The sequence below is a fragment of the Caenorhabditis briggsae genome (assembly GCF_000004555.2).
Source record: "Caenorhabditis briggsae complete genome, chrIV, whole genome shotgun sequence".
NCBI lineage: Eukaryota > Metazoa > Nematoda > Chromadorea > Rhabditida > Rhabditidae > Caenorhabditis > Caenorhabditis briggsae.
The window spans coordinates 16499906-16516823 of NC_013487.2; the positions used below are offsets into that span (position 1 = coordinate 16499906).

The window sequence follows — 16918 nt, forward strand, 5'->3', positions numbered from 1 at the left end:
TATAGATTTCTGGTTGCTTTCCCTCCATTTTCACAAAATCTCACTATCCCATTTTTGTCTGAAAATCTGGAAAATTCCACATTTCTTTATTGAGATTATCATCCCGAATGTTGCTCTCATTTTTGTTCACCAACTGAAAAGCATGATTTGAACAAAAAATGAATACTGTCAAATGTGATTTCCTTTATTTTTGAAAAATTAATTTATTGGTCGCAAATCCATAGAAATTCTCTAAATTGAAAATTGCTTTATAATCTGAAAACCCCCCCCCCCCCTTAATTTTCATGAAAAAAATCTATAAAAATCGATTTTTTATGCCTAATTAAGGTAAATTTAAAAATTTCGATTTTCGAATTTTTCGGTTTCAAACAAATAATTATATTTCTAAAATTTGAATTTTGAGCCACTTAGTTTTCCCATCTGAAAAACCTGAAATTTGTTCCAGACCTCCCTAGCGGGGGTATCCTTAATGTCATCAAACCCCAACTGGTGGCCCTACCGTATCCCCATCGAAGAAGCGCTCAAAAAATCGGTAGTTCTGGTGATCGGCGTCGTTGTCGGCGCGAATGTCATTGAGCATTTTTACAAGCCTATGGAAACATACGAAGCCGAGCTGGATAAGGGAAAATTGGAATTGCTCCAGAAGTATAAACGCATTCATGATGAGAGAACAGCCTCAGGAGGAGGGGGCGGAGCCAAGAATCAGTGAAAAAGATCAGTATGGGGAATCGTCGGATTCGGATGATGGAGGCGGTGGTGTTAATGAATTCAAAGCGGTTTTTAAGAGATATAAGAAACGAAGGCCATGGCCTGATTTTTCGGATGTTATAGGTAATTTTAGAAAATCGATTTTTTGAAAAATTAAAAAAAAATTTTTTTTATAAATTTGAAAAATTTTTAAAAAAAATCAAAATTTAAAAATTTCGTTAAATTACGAAAAGAAACATTTTTAACTGAACAATTAAATTTGCAAATTTTCGAATTTCAGGTTTTTTGAAATTTTTGGAAAAAACGGATTTTTGAATTTTTTGGAAAAAAGAAAATTTTGAATTGGGCGGAAATTCCAGGAAATTGAGAAATTGAGAAATTCAGTAATTCAAAACATTCAGAAATTCAAAATTTCGAAATTCAGAAAGCGGTCCAAATTTCAAATTTCTGGGGAAGTCGGAAAATCGAATTTCGGAAAACTATCTTTTTAAACAAAATTTGCAAATTTGAAACACATTTTTTTAAAGTTGAAAATCGAAAATTAATTTTATGAAAAATTCAAAATTCTACAAAAATCGATATTTTCAGACATCAAAACGTCGCCACTGCTCCAATCCAGACTTGTCTTCTCCTCCCCAAATGAAATTTCGCCTGAAAAAGCTGAATTAGCTGAAAATCTGGGTCTAATCCATCCGTCCGAATGGCGTGTCTACTCATTTCCCGATCGAATCGGCCTCTATTTACTTCCGGGTCTTTTGAAAAAGCAAAATTCGGGAATGTGGCTGAAACGAGCGTTCAGCTATGCGAAACCGCCGAATATCACTAATTTGACGATTCATGGGAAGGATGTGGAGACGTAAGACTTGGGAGAAGATTCGCCTGAAAATTGGCGTCATTTTGGCACAAAAATCATGATTCTAGCTCGATTTTGAGCTGAGTTACGGCTCTCCGAAATTTTACTGAGGCTTAGGATTGCTAAGCCTCAGTAAAATCTTCCTAAGCCTCAGTAAAAATTCCCAAACCTCACTGAAAATTTTCTAAGTCTCATTAATATATTACTAAGCCTCAGTAGAAATTCCTAAGCTTCAGTAAAACTCCCTAAGCCTCAGTAAAATTGCTAAGCCTCAGTAAAAATTAAAATTGCCATAACTTTGTTCAAAATTGGCCTAGAAACGTGATTTTTGGACCAAAATAACTGGAAAAATCAGTAAATTCAGAATTTCCTAAGCCTCAGTGAAAATCAATCCCAATTTTTCAGTGATCCCTCCCTCCTGACCAAGGCTCTCCGATGGACGACGTTGGGTGTTGAATACGACTGGAACACGAAGAAGTATCCAGAAAACGGGCGGCCCGTTCCAGACGAGCTCTTTCAGTTGGGAAATGTTAGTTTTTTCTGGAATTTTAGACAATTTTCTGAAAAATCGATAATTTGAAAATTGGAAAAATTTATAATTTTTTGAAAATTTTTGAAATTTTTGAAAAACAATTTTTTTTTAAATTTTCTCAAAAATTGAATTTTCAGCTTATCAGTAATTCGCTGAAACTGGGCGATATGCGTCCGGACGCCACGATCCTCAACTATTATCCGCCAAAGTCTGCACTATCGCCGCATGTTGATAAGTGAGTTTTTCTTATTCAGGTAGAGACTTGGCGGGAATTCAAAAATTTTGAAAAATTCGAAAAATATTTTTTTTTCAATTTTCAGAAAAATAGCGAAAATTCAAAATTTTGACAAATTTTCCAGATCCGAACGCTCCAACGCGCCTTTGATCTCAATGTCACTGGGTCAAACAGCCGTCTACCTGTCTGGAGCACTCTCCCTATCCGAACCGCCCATTCCGTTATGGCTGAGCAATGGGGATTTTTTGATAATGCACGGAGAGCAACGATTGGTCTATCACGCGATTCCTTGCATTGGACCGAAAGTCAAACCGGTGCATTTCGATAAGGATGAGCAATCTCCAATGATTTCCGATTATTTGAACTGCAGCCGAATCAATTTCACCATTCGACAAGTCAATCCTTAGTTGTTTTTTTGGTTTTTTTTCTTTTTTAATGAATTGTTGTTTCTGGTTTTTTGAATTCATATAAATATTTGCTTTTCTTGAAATTTTCTTAAAATTCGACTCAATTTTTTTTTCAATTTTCTAAAACTAAATTCTGGCTTCAAAATCAGTTTGTTATTCAGGCCATAACTTTTTTCAAACAAGAGATTTAAGCTTGAAAATTTGTAGTATAGCTTAAAATAATGCTTGAAACATTTTGGTAAAAGAAAAACGAAAAAAAGTTTTTTTTTGAGATTTTTGAAAAAATTCCGAAAAATTAAAAAAAATTTTTTTTTTTGTAAAAATGTTAGAAATTCAATTTTAAAGCGAATGGTGCAAATTTCAGACATAGATTTTTTCTCTGAAAGAAGTTATGGACAGAAATCTGGAAAAATATACTTAATTCTTCATAATTTTGTTTAAACAAGAGATTTTCGACAAAAAAATACGAAAAAAACATTAAAAAAAACTTTTTTATTTAATCAAAAAACACAAATAAAAACAGAATTTGTAGTCGTCTCTCTTTCTCTGAAATTCTCGAAAAATCCACGTGGATCCTGTCCTCTCACTTTCTTCCAAGCCCCTTGTAATAGGGGAATGCCGACTTGTAGTTGCGGAGGCGGCGAAGGGATCCTGAAAAACATATTTTTTGAAGAATTCAGAATTTTTAGAATTTAGCGCTAATTTCAAGAATTTTCAACAAAAAAAAACAACGCTGAAAATCGGGATTTTTCGAAAATTTGGCTGAAAATTCAAATTTTAAAGGAATTCGAACTTCCCGCGCGCTCAGAAACTTAAAATAATCGGAAAATAAGAAGCTAAAATTCCAGAATTTTCAAAAAAAAAACTGGGAAAATCGCAATTTTTAGGAAAATTGAGGAAAAATTTTGCGCTAATTATCGGAATCTTCGAAAAAAAAACGCTAAAATAGGAATTTTTCGAAAACTTGTACGAAGAGTTAATTTGTTTCAGCAAATTTAAAATTCCCGCGCGCTCAGAGACCGAAATTTCAGATTTTTCAAAAAAAAAAAAAACTAAAAAATTCAAAATTACCGCCGCCCCCTCCACACTCACTCAAATCCCTGTAGAGGCTTTCGCGCTCCTCCGCACTCGGCACGTAGTACTCGACGTCGACACCTCCTGCATCTCCCCCAGAATTTCGCCACGTGTCAGCGTTGTTTGCTGAAGCAGAATCTTCAGGAACACTCTGTTCGGTGGTTGGAATTAGCAGTAGAGCGAGAATGCAGATGTGCGTGCAGGAGAGCATCTGGAAAATGGGCGTTTTGATTTGGCGCGAATTCAAAAATTTCAAAAAAAAACGATGAAAATTGAAGGAAATTCGTGGAGAATAACGGTTAAAATCCTAAGCCTCAGTAAAAATTTCTAAGCCTCAGTAAAAAATCCTAAGCCTCAGTAAAACTAAAAATTGTTATAACTTTCTTCAAAATTGACCTAGAAAACTTGATTTTGGTACCAAAATTTCTGGAAAAATTTGTAGAATATTTTTTTGTAAAACTTTAATTTGGAAGAAAAAAAGAATCAAAATTAAACAAAAAAGAAATTTTCAGTCTATTCATTTTATCTCAGTCTATTCATAGATCTGGAAGCCTTTAATTATGTATTTATATTAATAGGAAAAACACATTTTCATCTGTCTTTTATTTTTTCAATTATTCTGAATGACGGTAGACGATACATCACCTGAATCGGTTCTTTGAATTTTTCGGAATTTTCAAAAGTTTCAAAAAAATTGAATTCTGAAGTTTGAAGACAAAAAAATCTAAAAATCGCATTTTTTGTAATTTTCAGAAATCACCTAGAAATTGTATTTTGTCTCAATTTTTCAATTTTCATGGATTTTGAGGAGAAATCTGAAATTCGATTTTTTCAAATATTTACCCAAAAATGGACAAACCCCCAAATTTTATGAAAATGCTGAAATTTTTTTTGAAAAATACAAATCACATGTTTAGAAAAAATCTGAAAATTCTTCTGAAAATACGTCAATCTGGAAGAAAGAGGAGAAAATGGCCCAAGAATATGTGAAAAATGTCTATATTTATATAAAATGTCTATATCACTAACTTTCTCAATTATTCTGAAAATGACAGATATGACACTAACATGAAAAAAAATATGGAGAAATATATTTTCTGGAAAAAACAGAAAAAAAGGATCGATGACCATTTTTAGTGGTTGTGATCATGATGACGTTTCATAAAAAGAGGCGGAGCCTCAGGACTGGACAAACAGGCACACAGACGGATAGAACACAAACACTCGGACCGTCCACTTTGAGCCTATATATCTCACTTCTTTTGGAAGATATAAAAAAATTGTCGACTGATAAAATGTTTATCATGATATCAGCAACACTTTATCAGTTGACCTAATTTTGGTATCTTGCCTAGGAACCGAGATAGGCCACAAGGAGATAGACACCTCTCGCTCCTCTGCGCCCTCTCGCTCTCCTGCCTCGTCAAACTTTAAAGGCGCATATCTTGCTTCAAATTTTAGCTATGAAAATAAAAATTACACAGTTTTATAGCAAATTGAAAGGGCTTTCTGTTGATATTTATATTTCTACAATTCATATTTTGATTTTCAGAGAAATCTGCATTTTAGCCAAGTTATATGCTATTTAAGGTGACAAATTTGAAAGTTTCAACTTTTAAATCGTCAACTTTGAGCTTATATATCTCAATTCCTGTGAAAGATATCAAATGGTTGTCCACTAATAAATTGTTAATCATGATACCAGCAACATTTTATCAGTTGATCACTTTTTGATATCTTTTACAAGAACCGAGATATGTGAGCTCAAATTTGACGATGATTCGGGCGGCGTTCTATTAGAGTGTTTACGGTATATTTTTTCGAAAAAAAAAATTAAAAAATGCTTTTTTGGAATGCTCAGAATTTCTGAAAAAAAAACAAGGAGATTCTACAAAATGAGATCGTTCTTAATCCGATCAATCTGATTTTTGAAAAAAGCTAAAATTTAAAAAGAATTTCAAAAAAAAATTTTTTTTTTGAAAATTCTCTTTTTTTAGAATTTTTCAGAATTTGCTGAAACAAAAAACAAGGGGATTCTACAAAATGAGATCGTTCTTAATCCAATTCCAAAACTCCAAAAAAAAAATGGAAGAATGAAAAGTCCAAAGGAAAAAAAAATGAATATTCATTAGAATGTGTATTCTTACGACGTCTTCTACTTCTACTTTTTTCATCAGAATTTCAGAAAAGAGTAAAGTTTGTTGGTCTTGTCTCTCGTGGAATAAGAAATTTTCAAAAATTGCGGGAAAGAAAAGTTGAAACCTAAATATTTACTACTGTTATATTTTATGCAGGAGCAGCGTAGGTGAAGAATAAGAAGACGTGGGAAGAGAAGAAGAAGAATGTGTACTTTTTACTTAAAGGTTCAAAGATCGGGAAGTTTAAACACTCTAATAGAACGCTACCCGAATCATCGTAAAATTTGAGCCCATGTATCTCATTTTCTGTGAGAGACATCAAAAAGTGGTTAACTAGTAAACTTTTGCTGATATCATGATGAACATTTTATTAGTTGACAACATTTTGATATCTCTTATAGGAAGTGATATAAACTGAGTCAAAGTTGAAAAAACTGAAATAGCCTATAACTTGTCTAAAATGCAGATTTCTCTAAAAATCAAAATGTAAATTGTAAAAATATGAATATCAACAGAAAGCCCTTTAAATTTCCTATGAAACTGTATAATCTTTGTTTTTATAGGTAAAGTTCAAAGCAAGATATGCGCCTTTAAAGTCGGCGAGATGAGAGAGCAAGAGGGCACAGAGACGCGAGAGGTGTCTATCTCCTTGTGGCCTATCTCTGTTCCTAGGCAATATATCAAAATTTTGTTTACTAAAAAAATATTGCTGATATCATGATAAACATTTTATCAGTTAACAAAATTTTGATATCTTTTTTAGGAAACGAGATAATGAATCTCAAAGTTGACGATTTGAAAGTTGATGGCTTTCCCTCATGCTACTCCCATTTTTGTTAATTTAGGCCTATTTTTGATTATTTTTGATGATTTTTATCAATTTTGTGACAATTTTTGGATAATTCCAGTCATTTCAAGCTATTGTAAGAAGGGTGAGGATTACTGTAAGAGGCTGAATGTGGAGGGGTACTGGAGAGATTAGAAGCGAGAGGTGTATATTTCCTTGTGGCTTATCTCGGTCCCTAGCCAAGATTTCAAAAATCTGTCAATTGATAAAATTTTGGAAATATCATGAGAAACATTTTATCAGTTGACCACTTTTTGATATCTTTTAAAAGAAATGAGATATATGAGCTCAAAGTTTCTGGTAGGAACTGGCTTGTTGCTCTCTCGCATCGTCGAATTTAAAGGCGCATAACTTGCTTCAAACTCAACTTGGAAACATGAAAGTTATACAGTTTTATAGGAAATTTGAAGGGCTTTTTGGTAAAATACATTTTTACAAAATTTAAAATTTGATTTACAGTTATGAGCTATATGTATTTGTTGAAAAAGATTGTTTTTTTGGAAAATTTTGAAAAACTGCAAATTGAAGATTCTAGCTAGAAAAAGAAAATTTGCAGTGCTCAAGTTTGAAAAAAAAATACAGAATTGAAAACACAATAATTAGGAATCTCGAAAGTTATGATTTTTGAAAATTTCAAAAAAAATTGTTTTTCGAAAACTAAAAATTTTGGAAATTTCTGAAAAAAAGAGCCTAAAAATAACCCGGAAAACTTTGAAATAACTAGATTATAATATATTTTCTTTCGGAAGAAAACGAAAAAAAAACTAATAAGTTTCTCTTTTTTTACAAATAATCTAATTATTTTTTTTTCATTATTTCAAAAGAAACCCAACTTTTTTCTTTCTTTTTTCTTATGGATCTATATTATGGGGTGGATATATGGTACTAAAAAATGACACTAAGATGACTTTTCAGAAAATGTGAGGAGCTGGAAAAAAAGGAAAAAAAAAAGAAATTTTTAGATTTTTTATTCAAATGAGATACATGGGAAATGACGTTGTGGAGAACTATGTAAATTGGATGAATTAATTAAGCTGAGCAATCTTTTTATTAGTCACTTCCGGAGATTTCGGAAGCTACGCGAAGAAACCTGAAAAAATTGGAAAATTTGGAAAAAAAAATTTTTTTTCAAAAAAATTGGATTTTGCAAATGTTGAAAATTCTGAATTGATGAAATTTTCGAAATTTGGGAAGATTCTGAAAATAATTTTTGAAAAACTAGACGAAAGAAAAAATTTATTCTGAAATTTGAAGAAATCCAGAAGTCGAAACATGGAGATCCCAAAAGTACAGTAACCTGCAAAAAAAAAATTTTAAGAATTAATAGAAAAAAAATGTACAGTAGTTTTCCAAAATTCGAAGCCAAAAACCAAATTTCTAGGGCAATTTTGAAGAAAAGTTACAATAAGTTTTAGTTTTTTCAGTGATAAAAGTTCTGGAAATGTCTGAAATTTAGTAAAACTTTAAAAATGATTAAATTCAAATTGATAATCTTTTTTTTCTCACAAAATTTCTATTATTTTAGTACAAACATCGATTTTCTAGGGCAATTTTGAAGAAAGTTAGGATAGTTTTAGTTTTACTGAGGCTTAGGATTTCTAAGCCTCAGTAAAAAATTTTTTTTCGAAATCTTCAGATATGTTGAAAACTTCAGAAACTTCTGGAAATTCAACATTCAAAAATTTAGGATTTTTATAAATATTTTAAAAATTAAAAATAAAATAAAAAAAGAAGAAAAAAAGTTTTTTAAAAAATTTAAAAATTTTAAAAAGCGAGAATTCACAATTTCGGAATTTTTTAAAAATCAGTTTCTCAACTTTTTCAAAAAAAAAGAAAGTTTTTCAAAGTCTTAATGTTAAAAAAAATCCTTCAAAATGGGATTTTTGCAAATTTCGATTTATTTTTCCAAAATTTTCGAATTTTCGAAAATCTGAACTTTCTGAAAATTTGCCTCATTTAAGGCTAAGAACAATAAATCTGCACTCATAGTGTACTCTGTGTGCACCCAGCACCCCACACGTGCAATTTCTGATTTCTCTATCTGTCTAAATCTCTTCTTTCCCTACTCTCTCGCCCGAGATTTGACCCCAAAAGTGCGCCAAATTCATTGTATTTCGTTTATTTCCGATTTTAAAAATTATTTCTCAAATTTCGCGCCAAACGGCACCCCAGCTATCATCATCTTCATGATAACAAACCACAAAACAATCACAATTGACCACAAGAAATTCTATCTTCTTCTTCTTTTTTTTTTCTCTGCGTCTAACTATCTCTATGTGTCCGAATGATGACAATTTATCAGTGAACATATACATCAGCCATATCATCGTTATCACTGATACAAATAATAATTGATTAGAAAAATAAGAGAGAATTTTTTGGATTTTTGATGATTTTTTAAATTGTTTTTATGAATTTTGGATTTTGTTGTAGTGGTTTTTCGTTTTTTTTTGAAGAATCTAGAGGTTTCTATTAATTAGGTCTTAAGATATTTAATTTTCGAAAAATGTTGATTTAAAAAAACTGGTTTTGCAGAATTTTTAGTTTAAAATTTGGCCAAAAATCAGATTTTCTTATTTTTTCTCGAATGAATTTTTTGAGATTTAAAAAATTTATTTAAATCGAAATTTAAAAAAATATATAATTAAGAATAATTTTAAAAAATATTTTTAAAATTTAAAAAAAAAATATGTTTTGATCTACAAAATTTTTATTTCCGAATTTCAGCCGAAATTTCGATTTCTAGAAAAACAATTTTAATTAATTTCCTAATTATTTTTTTATTAATTTTAATCTACCAATCCGCTCTTTTCATTTTTTTTCTAAAATTTTTTTTTCTAAATTTTCAAAAATTTGATTTTCGGAAACCTTGATTTTGTATAAAATTTTTGTTCTATTCCTACTCTCCTTCCTATTCCCCCGTTCTTTTTTCCCATTCCATTCCCCTATTTTCTAGAAACTTCCAGACTCCGCCCTATTTACCATGTCTCTCGGATTCGCCATCGATCGTGGTGGCACCTTCACGGATGTCATCGTTTTCAAGCCAAACGAAGAGGTGGAAGTTCTAAAAGTGCTCTCTGTGGACCCATCGAACTATGCCGACGCTCCAACTGAAGCGATTCGACAGGTTTTGGAACGAGAATCTGGGAAGAAGATTTCACGGGGAATACCGTTGCCAACAGGTTAGTAGTAGTCCACTTTGAGCTCAATTATTTGGATTCCCGTTGAAGATATGAAAAAGTTGTCAACTGATAAAAATCTTATCATAATGTTAGCTACATTTTATCAGTTGACAAAGTTCTGATATCTTTTACAGGAACCAAGATAATTGAGCTCAAAGTTTACGGTAGGGGTGGGCTTCTATTTTAGAGGTTGCGACCGCGACGCAGCCGCAACGCCTGGTTCAAAGGATTTTCAAGCTATAACGTCTTTAAAAAGTCTTGAAGATGCCTAAAACAGCTTAAAATGACTTAAACAGGTCTACCATAGTCTGAAATGCTTCGAAATTAATCTAAAATATCGTCCAAAATGATTACCCATGCCCTACAGTACCCCTTTGTCTTCAGCCTCCTACAGTAATCCTCATTTTTCTTACAATAGCTTAAAATGGCTGAATTATTTAAAAATTGTCACAAAATTGATAAAAATCATCAAAAATAATCAAAAATAGGCCTAAATTAACAAAAATGGGAGTAGCATGAGGGAAAGCCATCAACTTTCAAATCGTCAACTTTGTACCTAATTATCTCGATTCCTTTGAAAGATATCAAAGTTTTGTCAACTGATAAAATGTAGCTGATAATATGATAAACATTTCATTAGTTAAATACATTTGATATCTTAATTAGGAACCGAGATAGGCCACTAGGAGATAGACAACTCTCACTTTCTCGCATCGCCGACTTTAAAGGCGCATAACTTGCTTCAAACTCAACTTACTAGAAACAGACTTACTTAGAAACTTTACTTAGAAACATCGAAAATACACAATTTAGTAGAAAATGTTAAGGGCTTTTTGGTGATTTTTATATTTCTACAATTCACATTGCGATTAATAAAGAAATTCTCATTTTTGGTGTTAAAGGGGGGGGGGACATGAAAAAAAAAATAATGTTCTCGAAATTTCGTTTAAATATGCCCCTCGAGGAGTTGAACGTGTGGGTCGAGGATTGAGGGTGCGGCGCTGCTACCGACTGAGCTACATGGGCAAAGAGAAAGCGGTCGTCCGATTGCATACATAAAGGCGAGGACGACAGCTGTACGCAGAGTGGCGTTAAGCGTTGTACACCGTCACGGTAGAATGCATACCCTAGCTACAAAAATCCCCCGTAAAATCTCCTGTCCCCCAACCTTTAAAGAAATTTTCACCGAGTTATAAGCTTTTTGAGTTTCTTTAATTTTAAGCTTAATTATCTCATTTCTTTTAAAAGATATCAAAAATTTGTTAACTAATAAAATGTTTATCATAATATCAGTTACATTTTATTAGTTAACAAATTTTTGACGTCGTTCACAGGAAGCGAGATAAATTGGCTCAAAGTTGGCGGTAGGGATGGACTTGTTACTCTTTCGCATCCCCCAATTTAAAGGCGCATAACTCGCTTCAAACTCAACCTGAAACTTTGAAAATTACACAGAGTTATAGGAAATTTAAAGGGTTTTCTGATGATGTACATATTTGCTATTCCAGAATCAATCTCATGGATCCGTATGGGTACAACTGTTGCAACCAACGCTTTACTGGAACGAAAGGGCGAACGGATTGGCCTATTGATAACGAAAGGATTCAAAGATTTGTTATTTATCGGAAATCAGTCTCGTCCCAAAATTTTTGATTTCGATATACAAATCCCTGAAGTACTGTATGAAGATGTGATTGAGGTTGATGAACGAGTACTGATTCTGGAGCAAACGAAGGAATTGGTGGGAGATGACGTGGCAATTAAGACGGCGATCAATGGAATGAAAGTGGTTGTGGAGAAGAGAGTGGACGAGGAGGAGTTGAAACAGAATTTGAAGAGTTTGAAGAAAAAGGGAATCAAGAGCGTTGCGGTGCTGTTTTTGCACAGTTTTATGTGAGTTTTTTTTCAAAAACTTTGACGTCTTCTAAATTCTGAAAACGCAACTTTCTGAGATTTCCATGTTGCTAACTCTCTTTTCCATGTGATTTCCGTCATTTTGATACCCACATTGCCCTAGTTTGTTGAGATTCTGAACTTTTGACGTCTTCTGAATTCTGAATTCACTTCAAACTTCAAACTTGGTCGATATGGGTATCAAAATGACAGAAATTTCATGGGAAAAAGAGTTAACGTCGTGAAAGTTTCAGAAATTTGCGTTTCCAGAATTCAGAAGACGTCAAAATTCAAATCTCACCAAACTAGGTCGATATGGGTATCAAAATGATGGAAATCACATGAAAACGAGAGCTAACGCAATGAATCTGATTGAAGATTGCTTATTCCAGCTACCCGACCCACGAAAAACGTGTTGGCGCCATTGCCAAGGCTTCTGGATTCGACTACGTCTCGCTATCCCACGAGGTGATGCCAATGATAAAAGTGGTGCCACGTGGATTCACAGTCTGTGCAGACGCCTATCTGACACCGAAAATTATGGAGTACCTGGACGGATTCCAGGCGGGATTTACAGATTTGTCTCAAGTCCGTGTCAACTTTATGCAATCTGATGGAGGACTATGTGAGATGAAATCGTGAGTAGTGCTGTCTTATTTTTTTTTTTGATTTATCTAGGTTACTGTAGGAGATATCAAAAAAGTGTCAATGGATAAAATGTTGCTGATAATATGGGCAACATTTTTCTAGTTGACACATTTTTGATATCGTTCACAGGAATCGAGATATGCGCCTTTAAAGTGCAGAGGAGATGCAGAGCGAAGGTGTCTGCGTCTCCCGCAAACTTTAAAGGCGCATTTCTCAAAAACCAGTGAAGTTATCAAAAAATTGTTACTAACAAAATGTTAAGTATAAAATAGTTAACATTTTGTTAGTAGACAACTTTTTGATATTGTTTACAGGAACTGAGATAAATTAATTCAAAAAAAAAAAGATTTAAAAACCACAAGATTCATTAGGCGTTTTAGCTCATAACCTTGTTCAAATTCAACATTTTCAAATCATTCAATTATCAAAATGTAGACCTTTATAAGACCTACAAAATAATATAAAAATCGATTCATCCCCTTTTCAGATTCCGAGCCTCTCGTGAGATTCTAAGTGGTACTAGGAGCTGTTGCTAGTAGTACTACTGCTATCTTTTCTTAGACTTGATTTATCTTGGCTCTTTAAGAACATATCAAGAAATTGTTAATTAACAAAATGTTTACCTTAAAATGTTTAACATTTTATCAATTGACCACTTTTTGATATCTGTTACAGGAATCGAGATAAATTGCCCCAAAAAAGGAACCAAAAAATCATAAGCCAAATTAAGACTCCCTAGGCTCTTTGGCTCATAGCTTTGCTCATTTTCAACATTTTGTAATTATTCAACTATCAAAATATAGATCTTGATTACAGCTACAAAATGATATAAAATTCAATTTATGCCCTTTTCAGATTCCGAGGCTCTCGTGCGATTCTAAGTGGACCTGCTGGTGGTGTGGTTGGAATCGCGAGCACCGCCTACAAGGAGAGTGATAAGAAGCCAGTGATTGGATTTGACATGGGTGGCACCTCCACGGACGTTTGTAGATATTCAGGTCATTTGGAACATGTTATGGAGACCACAACCGCTGGAATTACTATTCAGGCGCCGCAGGTAGCTTAAATTTAGCTGATATAATGGAGTTTTTAATTTTAAATCTGAAACTTCCAGCTCGACATTCGTACTGTAGCCGCTGGTGGTGGATCCCGCCTATTCTTCCGTGATGGCTTACTAATAGTTGGTCCGGAATCAGCAAGCGCCCATCCTGGACCAGTTTGCTATAGGAAAAATGGATATCTTACTGTAACGGACGCCAATTTGGTGCTAGGAAGAATTCTTCCAGAATACTTCCCCAAAATTTTCGGACCTAACGCTGACCAACCATTGGACAAGGAAGCGTCGTACAAGGCTATGGAAGATATTACAGAGAGGATTAATGCATTTACGAATAAGGATGAGGCGACACAGAAGACTTTTACAGTGGAAGAGGTAAAAAGGAAGGCAATCCCATCATCTCTCATAATCTGTATCATGGTTCCCACCGTTGTCAGCGCCGTCCTCAACCGGGACCCCACTCCTAGTCTCTGAGCTTTCGGGTGGGCAGGTATCAGCGAAGTTTGTAATCATACGGGATTTGCCGAGGAGGGGAGTCGAACCAACGACCCCCTCTGCTTGGCTGTGCGGCGGACAAGCGCGCTAGCCACTACACCACGCGGGCAACAACCCAAGAGGAGAGAGAATTGTGTAGACAAGGGAAAGGGGAAGAGAGAGTGCGCGAGGGGGAGAGTGGCGAGGTGGTGGGGGAGCATTTTCAGGCAATAGACCTTGTATTAGGGGTAATCGGACCCGTAGATTCCAAATTTAACACCAAAAATAGTGTCCTGGTAGTCCTTAACCCAGAAACATTTAATTTTAGGTTGCCCTTGGTTTCCTTGCCGTTGCAAATGAGGAAATGTGTCGCCCGATTCGAACCTTGACTCAATCTAGAGGTTTCAACCCATCAGAACATGTTCTAGCTTGTTTTGGAGGGGCTGGTGGACAACATGCTTGTGCTGTGGCCAAGGTTTTGGGTATTAGTCAAGTCAGAATTCATAAATACGCTTCTCTGCTCTCCGCGTATGGCATAGCGTTGGCTGATGTTGTTGATGAGAGTCAGACGCCTTCACAGCTGGTTTATGAAGAAGGTAGGGGTTTTGAAAATGCGATTATTGGATTTCTCTTGAAAAATTGGTCTTGAAAGTGGTTGAAATTTTGAAAAAAACTTTTTTCCTGAAAAATAAAAAAATTGGAATTTTGGTTTTCTTTTCATAACTTTTAAAATTTTTCCTTAAACTCAAATTGATTTATAAATTCGTGGTTACAAAGTCAGGGGCTTCAAAATGAGCCCAAACACGACTAGACTCCGCCCACTTTCATCTTTCCGGCGCGCGGCGCGGTCGTGCGTCGCGTGTCGAAGATAAACTTCAAAATGGGCGGAGCCTAGTCGTGTTTGAGCTCATTTTAAAGCGCAAAATACGTAGATTAAAAAAAATTGTGAGCAATTTGAGTATAAGCGGAAATTGACCAAGTTAGAACGGTTTTAATTTTTTTTTAAGTCAAGTTGAAAATTAGAAATCATAATAACTCGATTTCGTATGAGTTTACCTTGGAGATATTTAAAAATCTAGCTTTGTCTAGTCATGCGCTTTAAAATGAGCCCAAACACGACTAGAATCCGCGTACTTTAAATTTTCACCCTGACACGCGACGCACGACCGCGACGCGCCGGAAAAATGAAAGTGGGCGAAACCGCGTCGTGTTTAGGCTCATTTTGAAGCTCTCAGCAAGCTAAGTAAGATTAAAGTAATAAAAATATAAGAAAATATCTGATTGTGAGCCAAAATTCGAAAATTGCCAAAAAAAAATTTCAGCCAACTTCTCGAAAATCTACTCCCAATTCATGGATCTTCGCTCAACATCAATTGAGGGTCTGAAGAATCAAGGATTCTCAGAATCCCAAATTGAAACCAAATATTTTATGCATATGAGATATGAGAAGACGGATACAGCCATTATGATTAGTTGGGATGTTCAAAACCCAGAAGATCTGGTTCATTTCAATGAGGAATTCCGAAAAACCTACAGAAGAGAATTTGGATTCGTTCTAGAGGACCGTAACATCATCATAGATGACGTTAGAATCAGAACTCGTGGAAAATCTGGGTGCCACGTGGAGAAGGAGATTCAGAAGGCGTCAGAAGCTCAGAAGCACGCCAGACCAAAATCGCAAACTCAAGTCTATTTTGAAAATTGTAAATTCGTCGAGACGGGAGTCTACCTACTGGAGGAAATGCTTGCCGGACAGATTATCAATGGTCCAGCTTTGCTTATCGACAAAAATAGTACCATAGTAATAGAGCCGTCGTCTACAGTAACCATTACGGAGCATGGAAATGTGGAATTACAAATTGGGAACGATGTGGAGAAGGATTTGACGACGGAAGTAGATCCGATACGGTTGGCGATTTTTAGTAATCGATTTATGTCGATTGCTGAGCAAATGGGACGTATTTTACAGAGAACAGCCATCTCGACGAATATTAAGGTAATAAAAAAACAATAATTCGGTGAAAAATTCCAAAAAAATAAAACTTTGAAAAAAACATTTTTCGAAAATTTCACGAAAAATTTCAAAATCCGCCGATTCTGATAAAAATTGATATCACGAGCTGAAATAGCTCAAAAAACAATAATCCGAAAAAAGATTCCGAAAAAATTGAAAATTGAAAAATTTTTTTTTTGGAAAATTTCACTTTTTTTTTTCGAAAAATTTCAAAATCGGCCGATTTTGATAAAAATTGATATCGCGGCCTGAAATGGCTCAAAAAACAATAGTTCAGTAAAAAATTCCAAAAAAATTGAAAATTGAAAATTTTTTTTTTGAAAAATTCAAAAGTTTTGTTCTCTAATTTTTTTCTGAGAATTCTCTTAAAATAATTCGAATTATGTCAATTTTTTTTAATCGGGAAATCATAGGCTTTAAAATGAGCCCAAACACGATTAGGCTCCGCCCACTTTGAAGTTTCACTTCGACACGCGACGCACGACCGCGACGCGCTGGGAAATTTCGAAGTGAGCGGAACCTAGTCGTGTTTGGGCTCATTCTGAAGCTCTCAACGTGTTCTATTCAACTTACTTGTTGAATTTCAAAAGTCTGAAAATTGAAAATCCTAATTTCTAAAATATTATTTTTTTTTAACTTTCGAAAATTTTGATTTTCTTTTCATAACTTTTCAAATTTGACCTTGAACTCAAATTCGTTAAAACATTTGTCGTAGACAAGTCAGAAGCTTCAAAATGAGCCCAAACACGACTGGGCTCCGCCCTTTGAAACTTTGAAATTTCCCTTCGACACGCGACGCACGACCGCGACGCGCCGGTAAATCTCAAAGTGGGCGGAGCCTAGTCGTGTTTGGGCT

The 16918-nt window shown here is 34.3% G+C and overlaps 3 protein-coding genes across 3 annotated transcripts in view; 2 read left to right on the top strand and 1 right to left on the bottom strand.

The window, feature by feature from the left end:
- Positions 1-659: 659 nt before the first annotated feature.
- Positions 660-2735, top strand: CBG16811 (the record flags this gene model as incomplete). Its single annotated transcript, XM_002645072.2, has 5 exons — positions 660-831; positions 1297-1564; positions 1967-2090; positions 2231-2328; positions 2453-2735. 5 exons carry the CDS (start codon positions 660-662, stop codon positions 2733-2735), a joined length of 945 nt encoding a protein of 314 aa, XP_002645118.2.
- A 583-nt stretch (positions 2736-3318) lies between these two features.
- CBG27830 lies at positions 3319-4020 on the bottom strand (the record flags this gene model as incomplete). The annotated part of the gene is made up of 2 exons (XM_045236336.1): positions 3319-3386; positions 3828-4020. The coding sequence occupies 2 exons, from the start codon at positions 4018-4020 to the stop codon at positions 3319-3321; spliced, it is 261 nt and encodes an 86-aa protein (XP_045099901.1).
- A 5757-nt stretch (positions 4021-9777) lies between these two features.
- Positions 9778-16918, top strand: part of CBG16813 — a gene marked incomplete at both ends in the record, with an annotated part of 10795 nt that continues 3654 nt past the window's right edge. Inside the window, 8 exon segments of the mRNA XM_045236337.1 lie at positions 9778-9976; positions 11485-11869; positions 12248-12250; positions 12262-12507; positions 13373-13577; positions 13632-13949; positions 14377-14644; positions 15371-16044. Of these exon segments, the coding sequence (XP_045096064.1) occupies positions 9778-9976; positions 11485-11869; positions 12248-12250; positions 12262-12507; positions 13373-13577; positions 13632-13949; positions 14377-14644; positions 15371-16044 (2298 nt within the window).